Source organism: Balaenoptera physalus, assembly GCF_965194825.1.
Source record: "Balaenoptera physalus genome assembly, chromosome: 2".
Lineage (NCBI taxonomy): Eukaryota > Metazoa > Chordata > Mammalia > Artiodactyla > Balaenopteridae > Balaenoptera > Balaenoptera physalus.
The window spans coordinates 138407837-138431438 of NC_138883.1; the positions used below are offsets into that span (position 1 = coordinate 138407837).

The 23602-nt window shown below is 37.5% G+C and overlaps 1 protein-coding gene across 14 annotated transcripts in view; it reads left to right on the plus strand.

Moving 5' to 3' along the window:
* Window positions 1-23602, plus strand: part of AKAP13 (A-kinase anchoring protein 13) — a 342407-nt gene that overhangs the window by 237674 nt on the left and 81131 nt on the right. For all 14 annotated transcript variants that reach the window (XM_082449034.1, XM_082449035.1, XM_082449027.1 and 11 more), the window contains 2 exons: window positions 9997-10072; window positions 15136-15272. In XM_082449034.1, the coding sequence (XP_082305160.1) occupies window positions 9997-10072; window positions 15136-15272 (213 nt within the window). The remainder of the gene's footprint in view (window positions 1-9996; window positions 10073-15135; window positions 15273-23602) is intronic.

Here is a 23602-nt window from a genome sequence, read left to right on the forward strand (position 1 = left end):
ACTTGGAATTACCAGTTTTTAATTTTAACCATTTGAATGGCTGTAGACTGTTATTTCCTTGTGGTTTTAATTTTCTTTTCCCTGATGATTAACGGTGTTCAGCCTCTTCTCCTGTGTTTATTTGCCATTCATACATCTTCTTTGATGAAATGTTTAGTCAAATCTTTTGCCTATTTGAAAAAGCATGTTGTTTGTCTTATGGCATTGTAAGAGGTTTTGTTGTTGTTGTTGTTATGTGTATTTTAATATTCTAATTACCAGTCCTTTAGAAGATAGATGTTTTGTAAATATTTTCTCCCAGTCTGTGGCTTGCCTTTTCATTTTCCTAACAATGCCTTTTGAGGAGCAAGACTTTAAAAGAATTTTGATGTAGTCAAATTTACAAGTTTTTTTTCATGCTTTTTTAATGCATGCTAGGAAATCTTTGCCTAACCCAGTGTCACAAAAAACATTCCCCTGTTTTCTTCTAGAAGTTTTGTTGTTTTAAGTTTAACATTTAGATATATTTTGAGCTCCTTTTTATAGACAATATAAAGTTTGAGATTTGAGGGAGATTTATTTGTTTGTTTTCACATGAACACCCAATTTTTGCAACATCATTTGTTAAAAACCTATTCTTTCCTCATTGGAATACCTAGACATCTTTGTCAAACATGAATAGGTCATATCTGTGAAGGTCTATTTGTGGATTCTCTCTTGTTCTTTCGATCTGTATGCCTGTCTTTATACCAGTACCAAACTGGCTTTATTAATATAGCCTTTTTTAAAAAAAAATTGATTGATTTTTGGCTGCGTTGGGTCTTCGTTGCTGTGCGTGGGCTTTCTCTAGTTGCAGCGAGCAGGGGCTACTCTTTGTTGTGGTACACGGGCTTCTCCTTGTGGTGGCTTCTCTTTGTTGCGGAACACGGGCTCTAGGCACGCGGGCTTCAGTAGTTGTGGCATGCAGGCTCAGTAGTTGTGGCTCGCAGGCTCTAGAGCGCAGGCTCAGTAGTGGTGGCGCGTGAGCTTAGTGGGATCGTGCCGGACCAGGGCTTGAACCCGTGTCCCCTGCATTGGCAGGCGGATTCTTAACCACCTCACCACCAGGGAAGCCACAATATAGCTTTTCTTTTTTCTTCTTTTTTTTGGGGGGGGGTATGGATTTTATTTAATCTGTTTGTTTTTGTTTTTGTTTTGTTTTGTTTTTTGAGTTTAAAATTTTTTAATTTTAGCATTCCAAAAGCTAAAGCTATTAACAATACAAAAACAAATACTTCACTGAACTAAAACCTTCACTATCTCTACATTTTGGGAAATTATCCAAACTTCTAAAAGTACTTTTTTTTTTTAAATTTTTTTATACAGCAGGTTCTTATTAGTTATCCATTTTATACACATCAGTGTATACATGTCATTCCCAATCTCCCAATTCATCCCACCACCACCCCCACCGCTTTCCCCCCTTGGTGTCCATACGTTTGTTCTCTACATCTGTGTCTCAATTTCTGCCCTGCAAACTGGTTCATCTGTACTATTTTTCTGGGTTCCCCATATACGCATTAAGATACGATATTTGTTTTTCTCTTTCTGACTTACTTCCTATATGACAGTTTCTAGATCCATCCACGTCTCTACAGGTGACCCAATTTCGTTCCTTTTTATGGCTGAGTAATTCCATTGTATATGTGTACCACATCTTCTTTATCCATTCATCTGTCGATGGGCATTTAGTTTGCTTCCATGACCTGGCTATTGTAAATAGTGCTGCAATGAACATTGGGGTGCATGTGTCTTTTTGAGTTACAGTTTTCTCTGGGTATATGCCCAGTAGTGGGATTGCTGGGTCATATGGTAATTCTATTTTCAGTTTTTTAAGGAACCTCCATATTGTTCTCCATAGTGGCTGTATCCATTTACATTCCCACCAACAGTGCAAGAGGGTTCCCTTTTCTCCACACCCTCTCCAGCATTCGTTGTTTGTAGATTTTCTGCTGATGCCCATTCTGACTGGCGTGAGGTGATACCTCATTGTAGTTTTCATTTGCATTTCTCTAGTAATTAGTGATGTTGAGCAGCTTTTCATGTGCTTCTTGGCCATCTGTATGTCTTCTTTGGAGAAATATCTATTTAGGTCTTCTGCCCATTTTTGGATTGGGTTGTTTGTTTTTTTAATATTGAGCTGCATGAGCTGTTTATATATTTCGGAGATTAATCCTTTGTTGATTCGTTTGCAGGTATTTTCTGCCATTTCTGAGGGTTGTCTTTTCGTTTTGTTTGTAGTTTCCTTTGCTTTGCAAAAGCTTTTAAGTTTCATTAGGTCGCATTTGTTTATTTTTGTTTATTTCCATTACTCTAGGAGGTGGATCAAAACAGATCTTGCTGTGATTTATGTCAAAGAGTGTTCTTCCTATGTTTTCCTCGAAGAGTTTTATAGTGTCTGGTCTTACATTTATGTTTCTAATCCATTTTCAGTTTATTTTTGTGTATGGTATTAGGGAGTGTTCTAATTTCATTCTTTTACATATAGCTGTCCAGTATTCCCAGCACCAGTTATTGAAGAGACTGTCTTTTCTCCATTGTATATCCTTGCCTCCTTTGTCATAGATTAGTTGACCATAGGTGTGTGGGTGGATCTCTGTGATTTCTATCCTGTTCCATTGATCTGTGTTTCTGTTTTTGTGCCAGTACCATATTGTCTTGATTACTGTAGCTTTGTAGTATAGTCTGAAGTCAGGGAGTCTGATTCCTCCAGCTCTGTTTTTTTCCCTCAAGACTGCTTTGGCTCTTCAGGGTCTTTTGTGTCTCCATACAAATTTCAAGATTTTTTGTTCTGGTTCCGTAAAAAATGCCTTTGGTGATTTGATAGGGATTGCGTTGAATCTGTAGGTTGCTTTGGGTAGTATAATCATTTTCACAATGTTGATTCTTCCAATCCAAGAACATGGTATATCTCTCCATCTGTTTATATCATCTTTAATTTCTTTCATCAGTGTCTTACAGTTTTCTACATATAAGAGTCTTTTGTCTCCCTAGGTAGGTTTATTCCCAGGTATTTTATTCTTTTTGTTGCAGTGGTAAATGGGAGTGTTTCCTTAATTTCTCTTTCAGATTTTTCATCATTAGTTTATAAGAATGCAAGAGATTTCTGTGCATTAACTTTGTATCCTGCAACTTTACCAGATTCACTGATTAGCTCTCGTAGTTTTCTGGTGGCATCTTTAGGATTCTCTGTCTTTAGTATCACGTCATCTGCAAACAGTGACAGTTTTACTTCTTCATTTCCAATTTGTATTCCTTTTATTTATTTTTCTTCTCTGATTGCTGTGGCTAGGACTTCCAAAACTATGTTGAATAATAGTGGTGAGAGTGGACATCCTTGTCTTGTTCCTGATCTTAGAAGAAATGCTTTCAGTTTTTCACCATTGAGAATGAGGTTTGTTTTGGGTTTGTCGTGTATGGCCTTCATTATGTTGAGGTACGTTCCCTCTATGCCCACTTTCTGGAGAGTTTTTATCATAAATGGGTGTTGAATTTTGTCAAAAGCTTTTTCTGCATCTATTGAGATGATCTTATGGTTTTTACTCTTCAATTTATTAATATGGTGTATCACGTTGATTGATTTGCATATATTGACGAATCCTTGCATCCCTGGGATAAATCCCACGTGATCATGGTGTATGATCCTTTTAATGTGTTGTTGGATTCTGTTTGCTAGTATTTTGTTGAGGATTTTTGCATCTATATTCATCAGAGATATTGGTCTCTAATTTTCTTTTTTTGTAGTGTCTTTGTCTGGTTTTGGTAGCAGGGTGATGGTGGCCTCATAGAATGAGTTTGGGAGTGTTCCTTCCTCTGCACTTTTTTGGAAGAGTTTGAGAGGGATGGGTGTTAGCTCTTCTCTGAGTGTTTGATAGAATTCACCTGTGAAGCCATCTGGTCCTGGACTTCCGTTTGTTGGAGGATTTTTAATCACAGTTTCAATTTCATTATGTGTGATTGGTCTGTTCATATTTTCTATTTCTTCCTGGTTCAGTCTTGGAAGGTTATAACTTTCTAAGAATTTGTCCATTTCTTCCAGGTTGTCCATTTTATTGGCATAGAGTTGCTTGTAGTAGTCTCTTAGGATGCTTTGTATTTCTGAGGTGTCTGTTGTAACTTCTCCTTTTTCATTTCTAATTTTATGGATTTGAGTCCTCTCCCTCTTTTTCTTGATGAGTCTGGCTAATGGTTTATCAATTTTGTTTATCTTCTCAAAGAACCAGCTTTTAGTTTTATTGATCTTTGCTATTGTTTTCTTGGTTTCTATTTCATTTATTTCTGCTCTGATCTTTATGATTTCTTTCCTTCTGCTAACTTTGGGTTTTGTTTGTTCTTCTTTCTCTAGTTCCTGTAGGTGTAAGTTTAGATTGTTTATTTGAGATTTTTCTTGTTTCTTGAGGTAGGCTTGTATAGCTATAAACTTCCCTCTTAGAACTGCTTTTGCTGCATCCCGTAGGTTTTGGACGACATGTTTTTGTTGTCATTTGTCTCTAGGTATTTTTTGATTTCCTCTTTGATTTCTTCAGTGATCTCTTGGTTATTTAGTAACGTATTGTTTAGCCTCCGTGTGTTTGTGATTTTTACGTTTTTTTCCCTGTAATTCATTTCTAATCTCATAGTGTTGTGTTCAGAAAAGATGCTTGACATGATTTCAATTTTCTTAAATTTACTGAGGCTTGATTTGTGACGCAAAATGTGACCTATCCTGGAGAATGTTCCATGCGCACTTGAGAAGAAAGTGTAATCTGCTGTTTTTGGATGGAATGTCCTATAAATATCAATTAAATCTATCTGGTCTATTGTGTCATTTAAAGCTTGTGTTTCCTTATTAATTTTCTGTTTGGATGATCTGTCCATTGGTGTAAGTGAGGTGTTGAAGTCCCCCACTGTTATTGTGTTACTGTCGATTTCCTCTTTTATAGCAGTTAGCAGTTGCCTTATGTATTGAGATGCTCCTATGTTGGGTGCATATATATTTATAATTGTTATATCTTCTTCTTGGATTGATCCCTTCATCATTATGTAGTGTCCTTCCTTGTCTCTTGTAATAGCCTTTATTTTAAAGTCTATTTTATCTGATATGCGTATAACTACTCCAGCTTTCTTTTGATTTCCATTTGCATGGAATATTTTTTTCCTTCCCCCCACTTTCAGTCTGAATGTGTCACTAGGTCTGAAGTGGGTCTCTTGTAGACAGCATATATATGAGTCTTGTTTTTGTATCCATTCAGCAAGCCTGTGTCTTTTGGTTGGAGCATTTAAATCCATTCACGTTTAAGGTAATCACAGATATATATGTTCCTATTACCATTTTCTTAATTGTTACGGGTTTGTTTTTGTAGGTCCTTTTCTTCTCTTGTGTTTTCCACTTAGAGAAGTTCCTTTAGCATTTGTTGTTTCGTGGTGCTGGTTTGGTGGTGCTGAATTCTCTTAGCTTTTGCTTGTCTGTAAAGCTTTTGATTTCTCCGTCAAATCTGAATGAGACCCTTGCCAGGCAGAGTAATCTTGGTTGTAGGTTCTTCCCTTTCATCACTTTAAATATATCATGCCACTCCCTTCTGGCTTGTAGAGTTTCTGCTGAGAAGTCAGCTGTTAACCTTATGGGAGTTTCCTTGTATGTTATTTGTCGTTTTTCCCTTGTTTGCTTTCAGTAATTTTTGTTTGTCTTTAACCTTTGCCAGTTTGATTACTATGTGTCTCAGTGTGTTTCTCCTTGGGTTTATCCTGCCTGTGACTCTCTGCGCTTCCTGGACATGGGTGGCTCTCTCCTTTCCCATGTTAGGGAAGTGTTTGACTATAATCTCTTCAGATATTTTCTCGGGTCCTTTCTCTCTCTCTTCTCCTTCTGGGACTCCTATAATGCAAATGTTGTTGTGTTTAATGTTGTCACAGAAGTCTCTTAGGCTGTCTTCTTTTTTTTCATTCTTTTTTCTTATTCTGTTCCATGGCAGTGCATTCCAGCATCCTGTTTTCCAGGTCACTTATCCGTTCTTCTGCCTCAGTTATTCTGCTATTGATTCCTTCTAGTGTATTTTTCATTTCGGTTATTGTATTGTTCATCTCTGTTTGTTTGTTCTTTAGTTCTTCTAGGTGTTTGTTCTTTAATTCTTCTAGGTCTTTGATAAACATTTCTTGCATCTTCTTGATCTTTGCCTCCATTCTTTTTCCGAGGTCCTGATCATCTTCACTATCATTATTCTGAATTCTTTTTCTGGAAGGTTGCCTATCTCCACTTCATTTAGTTGTTTTTCTGGGGTTTTATCTTGTTCCTTCATGTGATTCATAGCCCTCTGCCCTTTCATCTTGTCTGTTCTTCTGTGATTGTGGTTTTTGTTCCACAGGCTGCAGGGTTGTAGTTCTTCTTGCTTCTGCTGGTGGATGAGGCTATCTATGAGGGTTGTGCAAGTTTCCTGATAGGAGCGACTGGTGGTGAGTAGTGCTGGGTGTTGCTCTGTTGGGAAGAGCTCAGTAAAACTTCAGTCTGCTTGTCTGCTGATGGATGAGACTATCTGTGAGGCTTGTGCAAGTGTCCTGATAGGAGGGACTGGTTGTGGGTAGCACTGGGTGTTACTCTGTTGGGCAGAGCTCAGTAAAACTTCATTCTGCTTGTCTGCTGATGGGTGGAGCTGGATTCCCTCCCTGTTGGTTGTTTGGCCTGAGGCAACCCAACCCTGGAGCCTACCCAGGCTCTTTGGTGGGGCTAATGGCGGACTCTGGGAGGGCTCACGCCAAGGAGTACTTCCCAGAACTTCTGCTACCAGTGTCCTTGTCCTCACGGTGAGCCACAGCCGCCGCCCGCCTCTGCAGGAGACCCTCCAACACTAGCAGATAAGTCTGGTTCAGTCTCCTATGGGATCACTGCTCCTTCCCCTGGGTCCTGATGCACACACCACTTTGTGTGTGCCCTCCATGAGTGGAGTCTCTGATTCCCCCAGTCCTGTCCAAGTCCTGCAGTCAAGTCCCGCTACCCTTCAAAGTCTGATTCTCTAGGAATTCCTCCTCCCATTGCCGGACCCCCAGGTTGGGAAGCCTGACGTGGGGCTCAGAACCTTTACTCCAGTGGGTGGAATTCTGTGGTATAAGTGTTCTCCAGTTTGTGAGTCACCCAGCAGTTATGGGATTTGATTTTATTGATTGCGCCCCTCCTACCGTCTCATTGTGGCTTCTCCTTTGTCTTTGGATGTGGGGTATGTTTTTTGGTGAGTTCCAGTGTCTTCCTGACGATGATTGTTCAGCAGTTAGTTGTGATTCCAGTGCTCTCGCAAGAGGGAATGAGCGCACGTCCTTTTACTCCGCCATCCTGAACCAGTCTCCCAAAAAAGCTTTTATAGTAAGTCTTGAGATCAAGTAGTGATGAATTGGGGAGAATTAACAATTTAACAGAATTGAGTTTTCTGATCTACGAACATGGTGTCTCTATTTAAGCCTGCTTTAATTTTTCTTAGTAGTGTTTTGCAGTGTTTAGAGTACAAGTCTTGCTCATATTTTATTAAATTTATGCCTAATTATTTTATATTTCTTGATGCTATTGTAAATTATATTACTTTTGTTTTTAACTTCAATTTTTAATTGTTCACTCCTAATATATAGGACTAGTATTGATTTTTTTTTTGTACATTGACTTTATAACCTTCAGCTTTGCTAAACTCATTTATTCTAGTAGCATTTTTGTAGATTCCTTGAGATTTTCTCCATAGATCATCATGCCATCTATGAATAAAGTAGTAAAATTACTTCTTTTCTACACCTATGCATTTTATTTCTTTTTCTGCTTTACTGCATTGGCTAGAACCTCCTGTACATATTGAATAACAGTGCTGAGAGTGGACATTCTTGCCTTGTTTTTGATCTCAGAGTGAGGTATCAGGATTTTTTAAATAGATGCACTTTATCAGGTTGAGGAATTTCCTTTCTGTTTTCAGTGTTCTATGAGTTTTAGGTGTTGAATTTTGCCAAATTCTTTTCTGCATCTCTTGATAATCGTTAGTTTGTGGGAGGTTTTGGTCTGTTAATAAATTGATTTTCAAATGTTAAGCCAACCTTGCTTTACTGGGATGAATTTGGTCACGATGTTTATCTTTTTTCTATATTGCTGGATTCATTTTCCTAACTTTTGTTCAGGATTTTTTCGTCTATGTTCCTGAGGATATTGATTTATAATTTTCATATGTCTTTGTCTAGTTTTGGTGTCAGGGTAATGCTGGGCTTATAAAATGAGCTGTATATTGTTCCCTCCTCTTTTGTTTTCCTTAGGAGTTGGTGTAGAATTGCTATTATTTCTTCCTTAAATGTCTGGTGCCATTCACCTCTGAAGTCATCTGGGCCTGGAGTTTTCCTTACAGGAAGGTTTTAAACTATGTATTCAACGTCTTAATAGAATAAGGGTGTTCAGATTATCTGTATGTTCTTGAAAGAATTTTGGTAGTTTGTGTCTTTCATGAAATGCTTCCATTTCATCTAACTTGTTGTATTTCTTGTTCGTAATATTGATATTTCCTTATTATCCTTTCAGTGCCTGTAGGATCTGTAGTGATGTCCCCCTTTAAATTCTTGATACTGGTAATTTTTAACTTAGAATTCTTTTCTTGGTCAATCTAGTTAAAGTTTTACTGATATCAGTAAACTGACCTTCTAAGGATCCAGCTTTTGATCTTATTGATTTTATTTTTCTATTTTCTCTTTCACTGATTTCTGCTCTTTGTTTTACTTATCATGTTTGCTTTGTGTTAATTCTGTTCTCTTTCTGAGTTCTTAAGGTGGAAGCCTAGATCACTGATTTGAGACATTTCTTTTCTAGTACAGGGATTTAATATTATAAATTTTGCTCTATGCATTATTTTGGCTGTATGTCACAAATTTTCATATGTGGTATTTCTATTTTTATTCAGCTTGAAATATTTTCTGATATTTAATGTTTCCTTAAGATTTCTTTTTAGAAGTTTTTTTAAAAATTTTTTTAAATATTGGGTTTTTCCAGACATCTTTTTGATTTTGGTTTCTAATTTGATATTGTTGTGGTCAAAGAGCATGTTTAATATGATTTTAATCCTCAAATTTGAGACTTGTGTTATACGACAGAATATATTCTATCTTGGTGAACACACCATGTGCATTTGAAAAGAATGTGTATTCTATTGTTGGGTAAAAGGCTCAGTTATGTTGATTAAATCAAATTGGTTGATGATGTTTTTCCAAGTTCTTTATTTATATTCTTGCTGATTTTGTGTCTACCTGTTTTATCAATTACTGAGAGAAGACTGTTGAAATCTCTAATGGTAGTTTTAAAAATTACATTATTTTTAATCTAATGAAAGTAGAAAGTTATAATGTTAAGATGGTTTGGAGTTGTAAAGGCTAAATTTAAAAAAAAATGTTTTAGGGCGGGTGTATGTGCTTCTTAATATGCTTTAGAATCACATAGGTTTGTATTCCATTCCCAGTCCTGCCATTTATTACCTTAGCAACTCCTCCAAGCCAAGCTATTCTTTGGATAGAGATATTACAAACTTCTTGGAGCTAGTGTGGGGATTAAATGCAATAATATATGTAGAATTCTTAACCTGATGCCCAACATACAGTAATTCTTGAATAAATAGGAATTATTTTTGCATTTTCTAAGTTGCAACCTAGGATGTGAAATGCATATTTCAATATTTGATCCTTTTCACCTGTTAACTTATTTTTCTTTTTTATTTCACCATTGGCCTGCACCATGATCTTCCTCTTTGTATATCTTTTTTCCTCTTGCTTTTATATGCCTAACTTTTACTGACAGTTTCTTTAGAGTCTTAATTGAATATAGATTGCCTTGTTGTGTTGTGAAAAAGGTTTTTTCTTGACATAATTTTACCCACTTTGCAGTAAAATATTAAAGAAAAAGATAGGAGTGTTGGTGTGGTAGATATACTTGAAACAGCTGTATAAACATCCCACACTACTTCACTGTCTGAAACTCAATCTCTTTTTCTTTTTCTTCAGATAAACCGAGAAAGCTGGTGTACCATTGAGCCATGCCCAGATGCAGCATCTCTTTTGGCTCCCACGCAGAGCCCAGGTACGCAGGGATTCTCCAACTTCCAATTTGCTTGAATGACTGCATCCAAAATGTCCATTTTCTAGAGCCACAGTCCCACTCTAATAACAGATTGTTTGATTTCAAGGTCTGTCCTTCATGAGCATTATGGGATAAATCAGAAGAAGGGGTGTACGTGATTTGGGTTTGTAGGCATTTTGTCTCAGAGTTGAAAATGAACATGTAATTACCTAAATTTCACTTCAGTATTAAGTTTTCACATGTGGCTTTATGATTTATTAATTCATCTGTGAAGGCGTATGTGCTGTGCATGTATGTACATGTGATAAAGGTTTCTTAATATGATAAAACTATAAATATGTATTATTAAGGACTAATCCTGGGGCTCTCGATTTTGGCTATGCATTGAAATTATCTAGGGAGCTTTAAAAGTGTAGTGATCTCTGGGTCCTGCCCCTAGGGATTCTGATTTAATTGGGCTAGGGTGTGGTCTGGGCATCAGAATCTTTAAAAGCTCTGTTGGTTCCTCTGCTTTGTAGTCAAGATTGAGAGCCATAATCTTTGGAAGTATTGTCAGCAGTTGAGTGTTTCCTTAAGCACCCATGAGGTATTAGTAACATTGGATGAGGGTAAAATGCTCTTAAGACCTTGTTGGTTAATGACACAGCACATGATCTGTGGTTAGTTAGGAATCCCAACTTTTTATCCAAGTTTAGCCACTAATTCACTGTGACGTAAGGTACGTTCCCTAATGTCTATGTGCTCTATTGTCTTCCATCCCTAAAGCCTTACTGGCCTTTCTTAAGGGAAGAGTCCGAATGACCTGGTGAGTAACTGAAGTCTCTGTGACTGTTCTTGCAGCTGGTAATTTGCATTTTGGGCTCTTGAGTCGACTTTACCCAACAAAACCTCTGTTAACCTTCCCGATTTTCACTGACCTGCTTTAAAAATTACCGAGTTTTCATTTACTGGTCCTTTTAGAGACAGTTTAGCTGTGGATGTCCTGCAGTAGTATTAAATTTAAAGACAAATGGTTCAAATTCTCTGTCTCCAGAGAAGTTTCCTACTGATTCTCAATCCTCTGACTTTGCTCCAAAGGAAGTGTCAGAACAATTATGAAAAGCTTTTTTCTATTTTTCTCTCACGTGGAGAAAGAGGTTAAAGGATATTATTATGCTGTAGTTGTGTTTCGGGTCTCCGAATATTATAAGACTGACCTTGTTCACAGATTTAACTTACATTTTTCCCCATCTCTCCCCCTAGAATCTTCTACTTAAAAGTATAGTACTTACTATGTTTTGGTTCTTTAAGCTGTTTGGGGCCTTTTCTAAAAGTGTAATTACTCTCAACCACTCAAGCAGTGAAACTGTCTGCTATGTAGAGGTTGCCTCATAATTTGAATATTCACAGGAAGTTTCTTCACATGCTGCAGTTTATTTTACTCGTTTAAGGAAATGAATTTTGAACCCCTGAGCATTTTCCCCAGGGCATAATCTTGAATTTTGTTGACCTTTTCCATACCCCAGCCCCCAAAAGACTTTGATCTTTTTAGAGTGATTCTTTTTAAACTTCAGTTTATCAAAACCCAACATCTGGATTATGCTTGTGAACTTCAGACCTGAGATTTTTATTTTAGGCATAGTTTTTTGTGAATTCTAGGTACTTTCAGTCATGTAGGTTTCTTTCTTTTACTTTTAAACACAGCTCAAGAGAGCAATAGTATTAGACTAAATAAGATAGTAACATTTAAAATCACTTTACTCTTCAATCCAGGATAAATGCAAACCTATTTAAATAGAAATAAATACAGATGCATTATGATTAACATGGTTCAGCAAAGCCCAGTGAGTGGGCTGCTGGTAAGTTTTCCTACCCTTCCCCAACTATAATTTGTTTACATATGTATAATTGAAACCTAAAAGACTAGATAGCACTTTAAAAGTGCACATTTTGTTAGCTTTTAAAAAGCTAGTGGCTCAGGACACAAAAGTTATAGACAGATTTATATATGGGTCATAAAATGGGGCTGGCCCACCTCAAGGTGTAATGTCCTTACTGGATACTTGTCAAATCACACGTTACAGGTTAATGAAGCCTTAACTCCATTAGGCATGTTTATCGCATGCCTGCTGTGTGTGTCCTCAGGGGCGGAGTTCTGGTTACTATATGTATAAATTATTTCTAACCATCCCTACAACTATTTTAGGGAGGTACAAATCATCCCATTTCATTGGTATGGAAATGGGAGACTTAGAGGGTCAAATTCCTTCTTGCCTGGGATCTTTTTGCTTATAAGTATTCAGATCCAGATTTGAGCCACATCAGCCTCACTCTGAAACCAATGATCACTCGTTCCTGTTTATACCTTTGTTTGCTGCTCCTCTTTATTCCTTAGGAAGGAAGCATGTAAGAAGAAAGGAAAGATTTCATCTATTTTGAAAACTTGTCAACACATGTGAAATGGGGTATAGATTAGCTCTGCCTTAGGGTCCCCCCCACTTCCATTTGTGGGGTTTCATAATGTCTTAAGGTCCTTTTCTCTCCCTTGTTCCTTGTTTTCATAGTCTTTCCTCCGCCCCAGCTCACCAACCAACATTGTATCACAGCAGCAGATTCTCATCCCAGACTTGGTTTGTGGTCCCTTGTAGTGCTGGCTCGGATTTATTTTCTGGGTGAGGTATTCCTGCCAGGGCTGAGTCTGGATCTTCCCCGTGGATTTTCCATTAGAATGTCTTGAGCTGCTCTGTTTCCCAGGTCTGGAATTGGGACGTGGTCTGTTTGACTGCCAGCTGGACAGCTAGCACCTTAGCATAGTTGCTGCGGCAGCCCTTTCTTTCCTTGGCCAGTCCCCCTATTTTCCCCTCAACCATGGAGTGGAGTTTTTGATTTTTCCAAGTGGGGAAAAGGTGTGGGGGGAACAAGTAGAAAAATCACAGCCACCAGCTCCACCTAAGTTAGTACATACTCTGGGATGTGGGAAAAAAGGGACCAGAACTCCAGAATCCCCATGATTTCCAGTCTTTGAAAGGCCTTTGAAAGGCAAGGCTATTCCCATTAACTAACACACTCAGAGATAGTTTGGACCAAGACTGAAATGGACCAAGGTAATTTTTTCTTTAACTGAAACATTTTCAGATTAATCTGCAGGCCGTGCCTCTATTCCTATGGCATCCTTTCTGTACTTCTGTGTTGAAATTACCTCTTAATATATTCATTTCTACTACAAAATTGTAAACTACTCCCCCCCACCACATACACACAAACATTAGACATCTCTTTTTATTTGGATAATTCCCAGTACCTAGTCAAATGCCTAACTAATAGAAAAGGTAATTTTATTGACAAGTGATTCATGACCTGTATCAGTGCAGTGCCTCTTTGACCCTTCCTCTAAGATTCCTGGCTAATGCAGGGCAAATTATTTATTTATTGATGATCAATTATTAGTTAATTTAGGTAAGAAAAACTTCCTCTTCTCATTATCTCTGAACACAGACCTGTACACACACACACACACACGCACACGCACACACACACACACACATTTATTGTCTAAGCATAGACTGTAAGAATTAAAAGAGACATTAGGGGTCGTCTAGTTCAGTCTCCACTTCCACTTCTGCGCAGACAGCTTTTTCGAAATGTCTTGCCACGGTCACTCAACCTTTGCTCCAGCCCTTCTGGTGAACAAGCCTCATGACTTTATAAGGCTGCCAGCCTACGGCCCGAAGCCCCGTTATAGTGAAGCTCTGGCTTCCACTTGGCGGACTTTGTTCTCCCTCCTGAATGGCACAGGGCAAATCTGCAGCCATCCTCAGACACATTTTCTTCAAGCTCCTCTGCAACCTGAATGCATCTCAGGTGTTTCCACTCATGGTGACCTCATTACCATGCATGCATTTTTGTTTATCAGTGTTTTAATTTAATTTATCAATATTTAGGAACAAACACAACCATATAGGTGCAGTGTTGGTGGCACATACTGGCCAGACAGTCCCCATTTTGGATTTGGGTGCATTGTCTATTAATAGAGCCTAAAACTATTAGTATTTCTGTTTGTTTTGCCATAACCTTGTATTGTCAACTCCTCTTGAATTTGCTTTCAAGCAAAACCTCCAGGTAGAGTTCTCATGAACTGCCAGGTAGCCAGGTTATCTACTCTGTCCCTCATCACTTAGTATCACCTGCAGGTTTGATAAACATACGTATGTTTTCCCAAATCATGCATAATGCTAACTAGAATGGAAACGCTTCATTCTTCAAAACTTCTTGAAGGAGGTTGATATCTTTCTTGGTTTCACTATGTACATAGAGATATTTTTATCTGCTGTCATCAGGTCACATGTCCTTTTTGTTTACAGAGTTAAAGAAGAGAATGGGTTAAATACTTTGCTAATTTAAGCATACAGATCTTTAGAATCCCTAGATGTACCAATGGAATATTTCTATCAAGGCCCCCTCTGTCTGGTTCACCAGAGTCCATATCCTAGTTGTTGAACTGAAAACAGATTCTAGATTATATATTTTTCTTCATCACATTATTCATCCAATGTCAGATCTATTTAAGGTAGGAGAATTTAAATAGTTATATTTCTGGTATTGCTTAATAGAACCCGTGAGTTTAATACACTGATACGTTTTATTAGTTATGCTCCCCCTTTGTCTTTTATCTCGGTATTTTGATAAAGTAACAAGTTTCCAGAAAGAACTTAAGTCTCAAAACAGAAATTGCCCACAAACCCTATCACATAGTTTCCTAATAAGGAACTTCTGATTTTGGTAGCAAAAGAAATAAATTCTGTAACTACTGGGAGGAAAAGATCATTATTTAAATACATAGGTGGAATTATGGTTCTAAATCATTGTTTTATCTTTCTGTACCTGTGGTTTACATGACAAACTCATGGTTGTCCTGTAGTAACTGTATCAACTGAGAATTGAAAGCTAGTAATTCGACTGTGTCCTTTACAGCTTCTTAGTATGAGGAGGGAGGGGGATTGATCAGTTGGTTGATTTAAAAGGCTGGAATGAAAAGAAACTGATTTTTTTTTTAAAGCAGTGGTTGAATAAATTTTCTTTTTCAGAATGTGATAACTTCCTGGATGTTGGATTGGGCAGAGAGTGTGCCTCAAAACAAGGTGTCCTTAAAAGAGAATCTGGGAGTGATTCTGACCTCTTCCACTCACCCAGTGAAGAAGTGGACAGCATTATCTTCTCCAAGGTACTGTTGGCCTCAGTGTGTGACTCCTACTAGCCTTACAGGGCTTCTCTTCAGGTCTTAGAGAAGTGTAAATGCTCCCTTTCAGAGAATGAAGCTCCAGGTTGCCAGGCCTTAGAAAGAGGCCTTGGCCACTTTATTTTCTGTAGAATCATGGCTGGTTACGTGCAGGTTTTGAAGCTCACATTGAAGCCTAAAGAAATGGAAGTTCCTTTAATGTGAATTAAATCAGATGACAGTGAATACTTCTCAGGGGGGCAGGAAGGAACCACAGCTCAGACTGTATGACATCATGTGTATAAACTAACCACAGAGCCTTCTGATTAATGTGTTTAGGCCTGAAGCTCGCTGCTGAGCTTGGTGGTGTCACCCGTCCTCATCGAGCCTGCTTCATTGGAAGTTTCTAGAGCTCTGCTCAGGAATCCAAGCTTTCTCACTAGTGAAAAGCCAAGGCCATCCACATGAATCACCTCATGTTTTCATATAATTTGAGGCTCTAAGAGAGTGGTGGGGGTGGGGGGGTTGCTTTCTTTTGCTTATGTTTGTATCTAGTTGCAGCAAGGTTGGTTTTGTCTCCTAAGAAGAATAGAGGCCTTTCCCACAGCAGGATCAGCAAATGGTACTCAGTTATATGCCACAAGTGCTTGTCTTTATAATAGAGAGTGGTTGAGGGGGCAGAAACAAGGCAGCTGTGCAGACGCCTTTGTGAGGGTTCACGATGACTTTGGAGAAGTGATGAGAGCAGTTGGGTTAGTGGCTGATTAGGTTCTCCAAGGCAGCGTGATGATGCTGGGTTTAAAAGTTACGCTAGAAGAAGGCTTACCGTTCTGGGCTTACCGTTCTGGGACTCTGGTCTGGAATGTATTTAAGCCTCTGTGCATTTACTTTCACTTTCCCTTCATTTTTGCTCAGCGGCTCTCATATGGCCGCTTGGCCTCCCCTCGCCCTTTTCCTCGTTCCTTTTCCTTGTGGTCATTGTCTTCCAGAGGGCCTTGGAAAGACTCATGGAATTGTTACTCATAGAAGGGATTCTGTAAAGTAAAAAGTCCACACAACTTGGAGGATCTGTCCTTCTCTGAAGTTATTTAGGGAGAGGGACACCAATATGATCTTTTTTTTTTAACCAACAGAATTTAGGTAATTTCCACTGTGATTTTGAGGTTTTCATTGTAAGGACTCCTAAAGTGTCTGCCTCCCCCCAAGGGGAATACCATTCCAAAGGTGCATGTCTTTAAAAATGTATTGCTTTTGTCTGAGATAAATAGATTAGATAATATCTCTAAGTTCCAGCTTTAAAACAGTCATCAGTAATCACTGAAGCTGGGTCATGGATGCATGAGGATTTGTTAAACATTTATATATGTGTGAAATTTTTCTTAGTTAGAAATTTTTAACAAATTGCAAAGTCTCTGTTAAGAAATAATTGCTTGAACCTCCTAGGTGCATGACAGCTTGCCCTGGGTGTTACCATCTCTGCAGAATGATAGTTATTTCTGGTTACTAAATTGAATGATTTTCCTAGCTAAGGAGAATTAGAATTTACTGCATTTTACCTAATTATTCAAACTGCCAAAAGCACTTAGGAGATTGTTCATACAAATGGCCAGTGCTAGATTTGGCAGTTTTTTCAGCATGACTGGACAGATACAATTTTTAAAGGTTGCAGCATATCTCTGAATAAACTTTTACCAACATTTCATACTGGGGTGCCTCAGGAAGTCTAGAAATGGCGATGCACTTTCACCTCTTCATGCTGACAGAAGAATGTCTGATGGCCTAGGGCGAGATTTGGAGGGTCCTTCCTCTTAGTGTCTCCGCTCTACCACGGTTGTTAGTGACAGAGAGGTTTTGCAATAATGTTTTCTCTAGCATTCATAAAACCAAGGGTTTACATGTGAAAGGAAAAGGAGACAGACAGACTCATGTGTACAAGATGCTTACTTTATACTAGGCACTGAACAGAATTTTTTACGTTTGTGGTCACATTTCATGCTCCCAGCAACCCTGCAAGGTGGGTGGTCTTATCTTCATTATACTGCTGAGGAAATAGAGGCTCTGATTGGTAAAGAAGTTTACTCAAAATTACTCAGCTGGTAAGTAACAAAATTGAGATTTGTACCTAGCCCTAACTCTGAAATCTGTTCATTTTCTGTTATTTTGCTCTCAACCTCCAGACACCTGCATTAATAACCAGTGCTTTATATAGAAGCATGGCAGTGGCAGACAGGCCATCATCTACTTCCTTAAAAGCCTTCCTCTGTGGTCATCCACACAACATGTACTGTGAAACATCAGACTGTTCCAGAGTTTCTTCTCAGGCTCCAGCCCTCCCACTCTCCCTTCTCTAAAAAATAATCTGTAGGCAAGGCATTGCAACATCCTTTTCTGTGAACCGTGAGTCGTGCGTTAGGTCACTTCCTGCAGCCACTTGTGTGACTCTGGCCTTAACAGAGGTCTCTTTAACATTAGCCTGCGGCGTTTGTCAGAACTTTCCACTTAATCTTATGTTTCCACTCAGTATGCCTGCCTCCTGGCAAGTATGACTCTTTGGTGAGTGTTGTGAGCTTCATGTTTATTCTTATGGATATTTGCTCGTTTCTAAGTTCTTTCTTTTCCATAGATCAACAGCATAAAATTTAAATTTTGTTTTTAACGTGAGAAGAAATCCTAGGACGCTTTCTGGCACTAGCTAAGAAGGATAATTGAAGGCCACAGAAAATACTAATAGTTGCTGCCTCTTTTCCCAGAGATAAAGTAAAGCCCTTACACCTTGTTTTTTCCTCCAAGTTATAAGACATATCCACAATTGATTAAGAAAATCAAAGTAACTCCCCTAAGATGCTAACCCTTAAAGGAAAATCCTTTATTTCATATGCTGTAGTTTGCTCTCAGGTACTTAAAAGCCTTCCTCTGTGGTCATCCACACAACATGTACTGTGAAACATCAAGCCAAAAATTTACCTTTTATTTTAAACTTTTAGAGATAAAAGTAAATATGTTTACAGAATCCAAATTAGAAAAACTATAATCACTTATGCATAAGTATTGAAATTATTGTAATTTCAGAACTGTGAATCAGGGCTGATGCTTGCTATCAGATACTTAAATAAAGTATTGCGCATAAATGGATTAAGTGATTGGCATACATTAGGATTTTAAAATATGAGCTTTTATTTTCAAGGCACATGGCAGAGTGCCCTGTGTATAATATAATAGATAATAATTTATAAGTATTTGACGAGCAAATGAATGAAAATGAAAGGACTAGTATTTTGGCAATATTAAGCATGATTCCTTCAGGTGTAGTAATAAGGTATAAACTGCATAGCTATTTCTATGTTTCTATGTATGTAAGTGTATATAATGTTTACACCTCTCTATATACATATCTATATCATACCTATATGGTGTAATGCTGGTTAAGAAAGCCAATCAGGCATTTTTTTCCCCAACATTTTATTTTAAAAATTCTGAAACAGAAAAGTTAGAAGAATTGTGCAGTGAACATCCACCACCTAAATTCTGCAATTAACTTTTTATTATATTTGCTTTGTTACATAGTTATGCATCTGTCTCTCATTCTTCCACCCACCAGTTCATCTAATTTCTTTGATGCGCTTCAAAATAACTTACAGATATCAATACACTTCACCCCTAAATACTTAGAATTCAGTATTTGTTTATAGGGTTGTTGGGTTCTTTTTAATAAAATTTACATATAATGAAGTATGCAGTCTCAAGAGTACCATTCAATGACTCCCCCCCCAACTTTATTGAGTTATAATTGACAAATAAAAATCATATATATTTGAGGTGTATGACATGTTGTTTTTATATATATATATAAATGCACATATATATAATACTTATATACATATACATATATACATACATACTTGTGACGTGATCACCACAATCAGGGTAACTAACATATCTGTCACCTCACATAGTTACTTTTTATGTGTGTGGTGAAAACACTTGAGATTTACTTTCTTGGCAGATTTCAAGGATACAGTGCCTTATTATTAACTATAGTGACCATGGTGTATATTAGGTCTCTAGAACTTACTCATCTCATAACTGAAAGTATGTTCCCTTTGACTAACATCTTCCCATTTCCCCCACCCCTCCAGGCCCCGGTAACCACCATTGTACTCCCTGTTACTATGAGTTTGACATTTTTAGATTTCACATTTAAGTGAGATCGCGCAGTATTTGTCTTTCTGTGTCTGGCTTATTTCACTTAGCACGATGCCCTCAAGATGCATCCATGTTATCGCAAATGGCAGGATTTCCTTCTTTTTCAAGGCTGAATAATTCTATATCCATTCATCTGTCAGTGGACACTTAGGATATTTCCATATGTTGGCTACTGTCAATAATTCTGCTTTGAACATGGGAGTGCACGTATCTCTTCAAGACAGTGACTTTATTTCCTTTGGATATATACCCAGATGTGGGATTGCTGGATCATATATGGCAGTTAGTCCTGCCTTTAATTTTTTGAGGAACCTCCATACTGTTTTCCATAACAGCTGTACCTCAGTGACCTTTGATTAATGCATTCACCCATCTTTGTAACCTAAACCCCCATAAGGATATATCGCTTTGGAAAGTTTTCTCATGCCCCTTCCCAAGTCTGTCTCCTCTCTAGCCCACTAGAGGCAGCAACTGTTCTAATTTTTTTCTACCACAGGTTAATTTTTCCTATTTCAGAACTTCATATAAATGAAATATAAATATTATCATTCCTCTTAAATAAATACCCAGGAGTGGAATTTCTGGATCATATCGTAAGTGTAGGTTTAGTTTTACAAGAAATTGCCAGACCTTTTTCCAAAGTGGTTGTACCATTTTTTATTCTCAACAGCAAGAATGAGAATTATAGTGGCACCACGTCCTTACCAACATGTATAATTGTTTTGTTTTGCTTTGACTTTAGCATTTCTGGTGTGCATGTAGTGGTATCTCACTATGTTTCTGATTTGCTTTTCCTTGACACCTAATGATTATGTTAAACACATTTTCATGTGTTTATTGGCCACTTGTGTGTATCTTCCTTTATGGAATGTCTGTTCACCTCTTTTGCCCATTAAAAAAATTAGATCATTTGTCTTTTTGTTGTTGAGAAGTAGAAATTCTATATATGTATCCTGCTTACCAGTCCTTTGTTAGATTTACGTTTTGAAAATATTTTCTTCCACTCTATGGCTGCCTGTTCACTTTGATAATTATGTCTTGATGCACTGAATTTTTAAAATTTTGATGAAGTGTAACTTATCACATTTTTATAGTTATTGCTACCTGTGTCCTATCTTGTTATTGATTTGTCTGCCCCCAGCTGCAGTAACAGCTCTGTAGTCTTTAGCAATAGGATTGAATCCTAGCTGTACCTAGAATCACCTGGAGAGCTTGAAGAAGAAGAACAAGAAGAAGAAGGGAAAAAGACAAAGACAAAGACAAAAAGTCTGGCCCTTACTCCAGATCAGTTAAATTAGAAACTTGAGTTTATTATGTAACCTCACTGAGCTTCAGTTTTCTCATCTATAAAATGAGAATAAGAATAGCTACTAAATCAAATAGTTGTGAGGATTAAAAGAAATCATACATCGAAATCACTTAGTATAGAGACCCACACATGGTGAGTATCCAGTAAATAATTATTATTCAAATTTATATAATAGCTATACTGCACATATATTTAAGTAATAGATTCTCTCAAGCTTTATATAAACATCATCATTTGTTTTGGACTTTTACATTAACTTTTACTTATGTAATTATTTTGTAATTTCATTCTTCCTAGTTTATTTGGCCTTAAATTAAGCAAACCCAAGTATCCTTGGGTCACTCTGTTGGACTCAGCCCCTGCCCCTGAAGCCAGAACTGTCTGTTTAAGGCTAGTGTTGGAAAGACCAGCCACTCTCACACCTTTGTAGTGCTCAGAGGGCATTCTCTCTGACGCCTATTGGGTTTTTCTAGCCTGATAACCATTTGCAGATTTTCAAAATTTTATAAACCCCAAGGAGAGAGAAGCTGATGGTAGAGATGATAGTTTTTTGTGTGTGTTCCCATCCTCCTGTATGCAGGAGGGAAACCAATTATGAAAACTCAAGAGAGGAATGATTTGTGTGTCAGTCTCAGGTACAGACTTGGTCTTAGTTTCCCTAGTATGCTTGCTGTCTCGCATACATACGTGACTCCCAACCACCCCTTCTCTCCTGTTTCCACCTTTTAACATCTCTTCTACTCCTCTGCCCTAACCCAGTCTTAATACTCATCACAATTGTGTTTTGGCCATTTGTTTATAAGAATGAAAAAATATATATACATATATTTTCATTCTTATATATATTTATATATAAATGCATAAGTATTCATATAAATATATATTTATATTACATATATATATATATATATATGGGACTTGGGGTATTATTCCTGATTGTCTGGAGGAATGGCGCCATGGGATCAGTTTAACTAGTACATTTGATTTACATGGATTCAAAACTAAGTTTTAAAAGATGTGTTAGTTTAACTGATCCCATGGCACCATTCCTCCAGACAATCAGGAATAATTTCCTAAGTCTTGAAAGTCGTTTAATTAGCAGACATTTTAAGAGAAAAGACCTCTCTGAAGAAAGACTGACACATAACTCAAAAACTCTTAAGAGGAGCTTCAAATATTAGGCATGGAACATTCTGTCTGACTGACACATAACTCAAAAACTCTTAAGAGGAGCTTCAAATATTAGGCATGGAACATTCTGTCTATGTCAGAAGCCATCATTTTTTTCCCTTTCTAATATATATAAATGAAAAAACAGTATCCCCCAAGATCTGGTACTTTTTTGAGAAGGGAGGAAAATGGTGGAAGTAGTAGTTCTCACATCTGTTATTTGGCAGATATCTCTAAGAACTTCAGCACTAACAAATTCAGGGACTGGAAAGGGAACATTGCAAAAACAGTTCAAAAGTTTTAAAACCTGCTTTCCTTCTTTCCTCTGTTATCCATGATTTAAATGGACAATACTTTTCAACAGACGTTATATTAATTTCTAACCTTTAGATCTAAAGATCATCATGTGACTTATCCATAGACACATACCTAGCTATAGAAAGGCTACGACCATACTCCGGGTTTGAGTTCTCATTACACCACTGACTACTTTCTAGTCTGCAAAGGTAGTGTAAAGATGTGATGAAGTTGGGAAATTCTTTTGAGAACGCTAAAAAAAACTTGGAAAAAAGTAATTTAGAGCCTTCTTTAGGTTCAATCTAAAGTTAAAACCATTTGCCTCAGTACTTAATAAATGAGCTCAGTCTTAATTTCTGAATTTGTCCTGTTTTTCCCTTTTCAGATAATAAATGCTAGCTCACAAAAATACTTGAGTGTAAGAATATTATACTGTGTGAACCTAATTCTTAAATCAGGATCAGGAATGCAAAGCTAAAGAAATCACGTGTTACTATGAAAAAACTCCCAGATCTTTTATTTTGTGTTTTTTGTTTTTTTTAAAAAATCAGAGTTAAAAGTACACACCAAGAAATGCCATAGCACACACAGGGAACAAGGCTATGTTGAGGCTGTATGCTAGGCAGATTTCTCCTTTTTACAGAGAAAATACCTGTTCTACCATCTGCAAGTCATTTTCACACTGGGAAGAGCTAACTTGTACGAAGAATGTGTGATAAATGGAAACTTCAGCTCAAAAGCTTTCATATCTTTTGAAGCCTTGCCTGTGTGTTTTAAAACAGGGTTGTCACACATTTTGCTCTTTTGATTCCCATTCTGCTTGTCCCTTGGTATTGTTTGGAGAATTAGACATTTAGGCAGCTTTAGGCAGCTTTGGTTTCCCGGGGCCGCTGTAACCAATTACCACAAATTTGGTGGCTTGAAACAATATAAATTTATTCTTTCATCGTTCTGGAGGCAGGAGGTCCTAAAAGCAATGTGTCAGAGGGGCTGCTGTCTCTGCTTATAAGGACACTGCTCCTTTTGGATTCGCGAACCACCCTAGTGTGATATGACCTCATCTTAACTAATAACATTTGCAAAGACTCAACCAAATAAGGTCACATTCCGAAAAGGATGTGAATTTGAGGAGGACACTACTATTCAACACAGTACAGTGAAAAAGCTAAGACATCCTAAAAGTGTATTCTAAAGTTGGTATTCGTGACCATTTATAGTCTCCCTTTCTGTGGAGAGTGGCCCCAGGAATAGAAACTTTAGGATGTCCAGGTCAATCCTCACTAACTTAAAAGAAGTCATCGATAATTTTATTTTAAAACAAGACCTACCCTGTTTTAGAATCTACTTGGTAAAGCAT